Raw genomic sequence first — 9,675 nt, 5'->3', positions numbered from 1 at the left:
AATCATAACACACATATTCTTTGATGCTGGATTAGACACAAAATGCTGGAGTAACTCAACGGGGCAGCAGGCAGCATCTCTGGTGAGAAAGAATGAATCAAGTCTGAAGAAGGGCCTGGATCCGAAGCGTCACCCATTGCTTCTCTCCAGAGATGCTGCCTGTCCCGCTGAGTTACTCCAGCATTTTGTGTCTATCTTTTGAATTGAAACATAGAAACGTAGATGACGTTGAATAGAAACACCAAAACATAGACAATAGGTGCAGGAGAGGCCATTCGGCCCTTCTGAGCCAGCACCCGCCATTCAAGTGATCACGGCTGATATCATCCCCGATCAGTACCCGTTCTGCCTTCTCCCCATATCCCCTGACTCCGCTATTTTTAAGAGCCCTATCTAGCTCTCTCTTGGAAGCATCCAGAGAACCGGCCTCCTCCACCCTCTGAGGCAGACAAATTCCACAGACTCACATCGCTCTCTGTGAGAAAAAGTGTTTCCTCATCTCTGTTCTAAATGGCTTACTCCTTATTCTTAAACTGTGTGTGGCCCCTGGTTTCTGGACTCCCCCAACATCGGGAAGATGTTTCCTGCCTCTAGCGTGTCCAAGCCCTTAACAATCTTATATGTTTCAATAAGTGGTGGGTGGGTGTATGGAACGAGCTGCCAGAGGAGGTAGTTGAGGCTGGGACTATCCCAATGTTTAAGAAACAGTTAGACAGGATAGGGCAGGTTTGGAGGGATATGGGGCCAAACCCGGGTCGGTGGGACTGGCGTAGCTGGGACATTGTTGGCCGGTATGGGCAAGTTGGGCTGAAGGGCCTGTTTCCACACTGTATCAGTCTATGACTGTATGAATCCTTCTAAATTCCAGAGTGTACAAGCCCAGCCGCTCCATCCCATCAACTCATGGCAGTGTGAGGGTTTGCAGGGCGCTGGCGGTGCAAGTATAGAAGTTGGGATGTAATGTTAAAATTGTACAAGGCATTGGTGAGGCCAATTCTGGAGTACGGTGTACAATTTTGGTCGCCTAATTATAGGAAGGATGTCAACAAAATAGAGAGAGTACAGAGGAGATTTACTAGAATGTTGCCTGGGTTTCAGCAACTAAGTTACAGAGAAAGGTTGAACAAGTTAGGGCTTTATTCTTTGGAGCGTAGAAGGTTAAGGGGGGGACTTGATAGAGGTTTTTAAAATGATGAGAGGGATAGACAGAGTTGACGTGGAAAAGCTTTTCCCACTGAGAGTCGGGAAGATTCAAACAAGGGGACATGACTTGAGAATTAAGGGACTGAAGTTTAGGGGTAACATGAGAGGGGAACTTCTTTACTCAGAGAGTGGTAGCTGTGTGGAATGAGCTTCCAGTGAAGGTGGTGTGGAGGCAGGTTCGTTTTTATCATTTAAAAATAAATTGGATAGTTATATGGATGGGAAGGGAATGGAGGGTTATGGTCTGAGCGCAGGTATATGGGACTAGGGGAGATTATGTGTTCGGCACGGACTGGAAGGGTCGAGATGGCCTGTTTCCGTGCTGTAATTGTTATATGGTTATATGGTTATAAGTGTGTCGGCTGTCCACTAACCTGGTCACACGAGGCGCAGCGGGGTTTGAAGAGGTCGGCATGGTGCCGGCCGCAGTAGACTTTGCCGTGCTGGTGGAAGTAGATGAGGTCGACCAGGAGGTGCTGGCAGGTGTGGCAGCTGAAGCAGTGCGGGTGCCAACAGGTGCCTCCGCCCGCCCGCTGGGCAAAGATGCCCACGTCACCGCCACTCATGGCCAGTCCACACTGTGGAGCGCGGGCAGAGTTAGGTACACCCGCACTGAGGAAAAACACCCCCCCCCCCCCCCATCCCGCCCTCCCCCCCCCCCCCATCCACCACCCCCTCCCTCTCAGACCCTTCCCCCATGACCCTTACCCTCTCCGTACCCCCATGACCCTCCCCCACTCTTGACCCTTATCCTCTCCGTGACCCTCTCCCCACTCTTGACCCTTACCCCCTTTCCGTGACCCTCCCCCACTCTTGACCCTTACCCTCTCCGTGACCCTTACCCTCTGTGACCCCCCCCCACTCTTGACCCTTACCCTCTCCATGACCCCACCCTTCCCCCCTCGTCTGACCTTCCCCCTCTGTTGACCCTTACCCTCTCCGTGACCCTCCCCCACTCTTGACCCCTTACCCTTTCCGTGACCCTCCCCCACTGTTGACCCTTACCCTCTCCGTGACCCTTACCCTCTCCGTGACCCTCCCCCACTTGACCCTTACCCTTTTCCGTGACCCTCCCCCACTCTTGAACCTTACCCTCTCCGTGACCCTTTAGCCTCCGTGACCTTCCCCCACTCTAGACCCTTCCCCCCTCGTTTGACCCTCCCCCTCTGTTGACCCTTACCCTCCCATCTGACCCTTCCCCACTCTTAGCCCTTCCCCACTCTTAGCCCTTACCCCCCCCCCCCCCCCCCCCCCCCCACTGTGACTGGCATGGTCTCGATGGGCTGAAGGGCCTGTTACTTGTATCTCTGAAGTCTAATTAAGAACTTGTTGATCTCCGCTTTAAAAACACCCGTTGACTTGGCCTCCACCGCCCTCTGTGGCAATGAAGTCCACAGATTCACCACCCTCTAACTCAAGAAATTCCTCCTCATCTCCAGTTTGCAGGGACGTCCTTTAATTCTGAGGCCTAGGCCAGGTGGGGAACCTTTTCAAGTTGGAAGGCCGCATTAAGTTAGCTGTAATCTAACAAGGCCGCATGCAAGAAACTTCAATTAGATAGAGGATTATTCCGTTGAATCTTTTTTTACTCTTTGGTATTTTAAATACGTTCATTTTAAGATTAAAATAAAAAATAATAAAAGACGAACAAAAACATATTAATAAAAATAAAAGGGTTTGTTCTACAAAATTTGGATTCATTCAAAAGGCCGCACTTACTGGCCTAGAAGGCCGCAGGTTCCCCACCCCTGGTCCTAGACTCTCCCACGAGCGGAAACATCCTCCCCACATCCACAGGCCCCGTGTACATAAGGATGACGCCTTATATGCTCATATCTCTGCTGCAGCGAGATCCTTGTCCTTGTACGCTCTATATCTCTCTACATCATCGTGTGTTACTCTCATTTCCTTCTCCCCCTGACTCTCAGTCTGAAGAAGGGTCTCGACCCCAAAACTCACACATTACTTTCTCCAGAGATGCTGCCCGACCCGCTGAGTTACTCCAGCGTTCGTGCGAAAAGCCATCAATCTCCGCTTTAAAAAAATACCCAATGACTCGGACTCTGTGGCAATGGATTCCTCAGATTCACCACCCTCTGGCTAAAGAAATTCTCACTCTCAGTCACGAGGAGGGTCTCAACCCTAAACGTCACCTAATCCTTCACTCCAGTGATGCTGCCTGTCCCGCTGAGTTACTCCAGCATGTTGACTCTGCGATTATTGCTTGCAGCATCTGCCCTCTGATCCATGCACCTGCTAAACCCATGGTCAGAAGATCATAAGTGATAGTAGTAGAATTAGGCCATTCGGCCCTAAACCCATGGTCAGAAGATCATAAGTGATAGCAGTAGAATTAGGCCATTCGGCCCATCATCAAGTCAATCTTGGCTGATCTATCTCTCCCTCTGAACCCCATCCTCCTGCCTTCTCCCCGTAGTCCCTGACACCCGCGCTGATCACCGGAGATGTGGGGGGGGGGGGGGGGGGGGCAGTATGTTTGTACACATTGTTGGGGTGAAGTCCCCAACACCTTCTGCGGCAAAGAGTTCCACCGATTCACCGCCCGGCGTCAGATTTTTCGCGGCCCGCGCCGGGAACGAGCCTCACCTTCTCGCACAGCGCTCCGGACGCGGTCAGCGGGAAGACTTGGACGATTCCTCGGCCCAGGGCCTCTCTCTTGCGCTGCCCGCTGAACAGTCGCAGTTCCATCTTCTCCTCTTCACCCAGAGACTGGCAATACTTCTCCTGCAGGCAGAGACGGCTTCGTCAGTGGTGGAGGGGCTGCTTCATACAGTCATAGAGTGATACAGTGTGGAAACAGGCCCTTCAGCCCAACTTGCCCATACTGGCCAACATGTCCCAGCTATGCCAGTCCCACCCGCCCGCGTTTGGCCCCATCTCCCTCCAAACCTGTCTAATCCTGTCTAACTGTTTCTTAAACGTTGGGATAGTCTCAGCCTCAACTACCTCCTCTGGCAGCTCGTTCCACACACCCATCACCCTTTGCATCAACACCACTTATTGAAACATACAAGATTATTAAGGTGCTTGGACATGCTAGAGGCAGGAAACATCTTCCCGATGTTGGGGGAGTCCAGAACCAGGGGCCACACAGTTTACGAATAAGGGGTAAGCCATTTAGAACGGAGACGGGGAGACACTTTTCCTCACAGAGAGTGGTGAGTCTGTGGAATTCTCTGCCTCTGAATTATCTGGATACTTTCAAGAGAGAGCTAGATCGGACTCTTAAAGATAGCGGAGTCAGGGGATATGGGGAGAAGGCAGGAACGGGGTACTGATTGGGGATGATCAGCCATGATCACAGTGAATGGTGGTGCTGGCTCGAAGGGCCGAATGGCCTAATCCTGCACCTGTTGTCTATTATCGTCTGAAGAAGGGTCTCGGCCCGAAACGTTGCCCATTTCCTTCGCTCCACAGATGCTGCTGCACCCACTGAGTTTCTCCAGCTTTTTTGTGTACCTTCAATTATCTATTGTCACCCTCATGTTTGGGAATAGGTGCAGGTGCCGGTTTAAGAGCTCTATCTAACTCACTCATGAAAACATCCAGTGAATTGGCCTCCACTGCCTTCTGTGGCAGAGAAGTCTGGATAGACTTGGTTTATACTCTCTAGAATTTAGAAGATTGAGAGGGGATCTTATAGAAACTTACAAAATTCTTAAGGGGTTGGACAGGCTAGATGCAGGAAGATTGTTCCCGATGTTAGGGAAGTCCAGGACAAGGGGTCATAGCTTAAGGATAAAGGGGAAATCCTTTAAAACCGAGATGAGAAGAACTTTTTTCACACAGAGAGTGGTGAATCTCTGGAACTCTCTGCCGCAGAGGGTAGTTGAGGCCAGTTCATTGGCTATATTTAAGAGGGAGTTAGATGTGGCCCTTGTGGCTAAGGGGATCAGGGGGTATGGAGAGAAAGGCAGGTACGGGATGATCAGCCATGATCATATTGAATGGCGGTGCAGGCTCGAAGGGCCGAATGGCATACTCCTGCACCTAATTTCTATGTTTCTATGTTTCTAATTCCACTGAGCAGCTGCCTGTGCCACTGAGCTGCTGAAGGTGCTCCTCAGGTTAACCAGTGTGTGGTGGAGGTCAAGGAACCATGGATTAGGTCGGGGGGGGTGCTATAGTTCTGCGTAGCACATTGTGACACAAATGCTGGAGTAACTCGGCAGGGACAGGCAGCATCTCTGGAGAGAAGGAATGGGAGATGTTTCGGGCCGAGACTTCGATGGGTTCGATGGCCTGTTTCTGTGTCGGAAGGAACTGCAGATGCTGGTTTACAATGACGATAGATGCAAAATGCTGGAGTAACTCAGCGGGACAGGCAGCGTGTTGTTTAAGAAGGAACTGCAGATGCTGGAAAATCGAAGGTAGACAAAAGTGCCGGAGAAACTCAGCTGGTGCAGTAGCATCTATGGAGCGAAGGAAATAGGCAACTCAGCGGGTGCAGCAGCATCTATGGAGCGAAGGAAATAGGCAACGTTTCGGGCCGAAACCCTTCCGGGTTTCGGCCCGAAACGTTGCCTATTTCCTATAGTGGAGATTGTTCAACTCTTTGCACAGAGCGAAGGAAATAGGCAACGTTTCGGGCCGAGACCCTTCCTCTCTCCAGACTTCTCTCCAGAGATGCTGCCCGTCCCGCTGAGTTACTCCAGCATTTTGTGCGTCTATCTTCGGTGTAAACCAGCACCTGCAAGTTCCTCCCGACGTGGTTAGGTTGAGCCGGTTGTCACGTGTACCGAGGTTGCGGCCGAAAGCTTTGCCGCTGCGTGCTAACCAGTCGCAACCGGGCTGCCACGGGCTAGTCGCGTACTGCTCGCGGGCGCTTACGTCATTGTCGTGTGGCGGCAGCTGGTACAGGAGCTGTTTGACGCGGAATTTCTCCCCAATGCTGTTGACGTACGGGATGTTCTCCTCCGGTAAACAGCGGAAATACTGGTGAACCTGCGGGGTGAGAAAGACACCAGTTATAAGTTCATAAGCGATAGGAACAGAATTCGGCCAGAATTAGACACAGCAACAGGCCCTTCGGCCCATCATGGCTATGTTGACCATTATGCCTATCTATACAAATCCCACTTGCCTGCATTAATTGCACCCTCCCCCCCCCGCCCCCTCTACATTGCAGGCCAAAGGGCCTTTTCCTGTTCTAAGTAGCGGGGAACTGCAGATGCTGGTTTACACCGAAGATAGACACAAAATGATGGAGTAACTCAGCGGGACAGGCAGCATCTCTGGAGAGAAGGAATGGGTGACTGGATAGACTTGGTTTATACTCTCTAGAATTTAGGAGATTGAGAGGGGATCTTATAGAAACTTACAAAATTCTTAAGGGGTTGGACAGGCTAGATGCAGGAAGATTGTTTCCGATGTTGGGGAAGTCCAGGACAAGGGGTCACAGCTTAAGGATAAGGGGGAAATCCTTTAAAACCGAGATGAGAAGAACTTTTTTCACACAGAGAGTGGTGAATCTCTGGAACTCTCTGCCGCAGAGGGTAGTTGAGGCCAGTTCATTGGCTATATTTAAGAGGGAGTTAGATGTGGCTGGCCCTTGTGGCTAAGGTGATCAGAGGGTATGGAGAGAAGGCAGGTACGGGATACTGAGTTGGATGATCAGCCATGATCATATTGAATGGCGGTGCAGGCTCGAAGGGCCGAATGGCCTACTCCTGCACCTAATTTCTATGTTTCTATGTGACGCTTCTGGTCGAGACTTGATTAGGCCATTCGGTTCATCAAGTCTACCCCGCTGATCTATCTCTCCCCCTCAACCACATTCTCCTGCCTACTCCCCGTAATCCTCGACAACCGTACTTTTAAGTTTAGTTTAGAGATACAGCGCGGAAACAGGCCCTTCGGCCCACCGAGTCCGTGCCGACCAGCGATCCCCCCCGCACACTAACTCAAATCCTACACACACCCACTCGGGACAATGTACATTTACACCGAAGCCAATTAACCTACAAACCTGCACGCCTTTGGAGTGTGGGAGGAAACCGGAGCACACTGGGAGAACGTGCAAACTCCGTACAGGCAGCGCCCGTAGTCAGGATCGAACCCGGGTCTCTGGCGCTGTGAGGCAGCGACTCTACCGCTGCGCCTCCGTGCTGACTGGGTTGCAATAGGACACCATTGTGTTGCATTTTGTAGTACTTTTCACATTGGACTTGTTTCAATAGACAATGGACAATAGGTGCAGCAGTAGGCCATTCGGCCCTTCGAGCCAGTACCGACATTCAATGTGATCGTGGCTGATCGTCCCCAATAATAGACAATCATTGTGGTTGATTGGCAGTCTCACGACCAAAACCAATCGGCTGCCCTTGAAGCGGGAGGGCGAGAGATTTATTTGTGATTGAGGCAGTGCAGCGTAGGTTCACGAGATTGATCCCTGGGATGGCGGGACTGTCATATGAGGAAAGATTGTAAAGACTAGGCTTGTATTCACTGGAGTTTAGAAGGATGAGGAGGGGGATCATATAGAAACATATAAAATTATAAAAGGACTGGACAAGCTTGATGCAGGAAAAATGTTTCCAATGTTGGGCGGGTCCAGAACCAGGGGCCACACACAGTCTTAGAATAAAGGGGAGGCCATTTAAGACCGAGGTGAGAAAAAACTTTTTCACCCGGAGAGTTGTGAATGTGTGGAATTCCCTGCCACAGAGGGCAGTGGAGGCCAAGTCACTGGGTGGATTTAAGAGAGAGTTAGATAGAGCTCTAGGGGCTAGTGGGGTCAAGGGATATGGGGAGAAGTGGAGATATGGGGTCCACAAACTCACTACTCGCAGAGAGTGGTGAGTCTGTGGAATTCTCTGCCTCGGAGGGCGGTGGAGGCCGGTTCTCTGGATGCGTTCAAAAGAGAGCTAGATAGGGCTCTTAAAGATAGCGGAGTCAGGGGATGTGGGGAGAAGGCAGGAACAGGGTACTGATTGGGGATGATCAGCCATGATCACATTGAATGGCAGTGCTGGCTCGAAGGGCCGAATGGCCTCCTCCTGCACCAATTATGTTTCTATGTTTCTATTTCCTCGAGTAACTGTTTTTCCCCACCTGCTCGGGCTTGAGTCCCGGTGGGACCCAGGCGTATTCCTCCAGAGAGCAGCCCGAGTCATTGTCAGACGGTGCGTTCTGCTGGAACTCAAAGCCCATCTTGCCGACCACCTTGGTGTTGTCTGCAGCCCTGGCAGTGAGGACAGACATGGTCCTGACCTTTGTTCACCACAAGACCAACCTGAAACAGATCAAAGCATGTACCACACTTAGTATCATCTACTCCACATAGGATATTACGTGGGGAATTAAATCAACAATACAATATACAGTAGCGTTTATTGTCATTTGAACCTCAAATAAATTTCAAACTAAATGTGGTTTCTGCAGTCATAAAACAAGGGGGGGAAAAAACACAAGACACACAATTAACACAATTTACACAGACATCCATCACAGCGAATCTCCTCCTCACTGTGATGGAAGGCAAAGTCTTGTCTCTCCCCTGTTTTCCATTCTTCTCCTGATGTTAAAGCCCCCGGCGGGCGATGGCAAGTCCCGCGGCCGTTAAAGCCACGCCGGGCGATGTCAGGCCCCGCTCAGGGTCGTTTTCAACCTCACAATTCGGGCGGGAGAGTTTGCCGTGGCGGGAGCTCAGAAAAGTGGTCTCCCACCAGGGACCCGCGAGCCCCCGATGTCACCGTCCACCGGGCCTGCAGCCGCGCGCCACCACGGCTCGCCACGCTCCGAAGCCGGCCAGCTCCACGATGGTGAGTACAGGGAAGAGATTTTAAAGTTTCCCCCGCCCCCTCACCGCCCCCCCCCCCACACATATACACCAGCTAAAAACAATATATAAACTACAACCAAACGGGACAAAAATAAAAATAAAGGACGGACGGACTGCAGAGGCCGGTGCCGCGAGGTGCCGCCATCTTCGGCCCCCCGTGTCCGAACTGACCAGCGATCACCCCGTACACTAGCGCCATCCTACACACACTAGGAGCCACTTGTAATTTCACTGAAGCTCATCAACCTACAAACCCGTATGCCTTTGGAGTGCGGGAGCAAACTGGAGCACCCGGAGAAAAGCCACGCAGGTCACGGGGCGAACGTACAAACTCCACACAGACAGCACTCGAGCCAAGATCGAACAAGGTCTCCGGCGCTGTGAGGCCGTGCTTGCCTTATGGTCTTACGAATATACACACACACACACACACACACACACATATATATTCACACACACATATATACATACGCACTCATATATACACACACACACACACATATATATGTATATGCACACACACACAAATATACACATATATATGTATATGCACACACACACACACACACACACACATATATATGTATACACACACACACACACACATATATGTATGTACACACACACACACAAATATACACATATATATATATACACACACACACACA

General features: G+C 51.0%; 1 protein-coding gene across 1 annotated transcript; it reads right to left on the bottom strand.

Annotated features, from left to right (window-relative positions):
• Window positions 1–1,410: 1,410 nt before the first annotated feature.
• On the bottom strand, window positions 1,411–8,457 carry LOC129716136 (prickle-like protein 2). The gene is made up of 4 exons (XM_055666016.1): window positions 8,278–8,457; window positions 6,055–6,168; window positions 3,811–3,948; window positions 1,411–1,781 (listed from the first exon to the last, which is right to left on the bottom strand). Exons 1-4 carry the CDS (start codon window positions 8,425–8,427, stop codon window positions 1,551–1,553), a joined length of 633 nt encoding a protein of 210 aa, XP_055521991.1. The 5' UTR covers window positions 8,428–8,457; the 3' UTR covers window positions 1,411–1,550.
• Window positions 8,458–9,675: the final 1,218 nt, after the last annotated feature.

This window comes from Leucoraja erinacea, unplaced genomic scaffold (genome assembly GCF_028641065.1).
Source record: "Leucoraja erinacea ecotype New England unplaced genomic scaffold, Leri_hhj_1 Leri_1728S, whole genome shotgun sequence".
Lineage (NCBI taxonomy): Eukaryota > Metazoa > Chordata > Chondrichthyes > Rajiformes > Rajidae > Leucoraja > Leucoraja erinaceus.
Note: the sequence above shows the minus strand (reverse complement) of the source record. Positions and strands in the feature narration are given on the sequence as shown.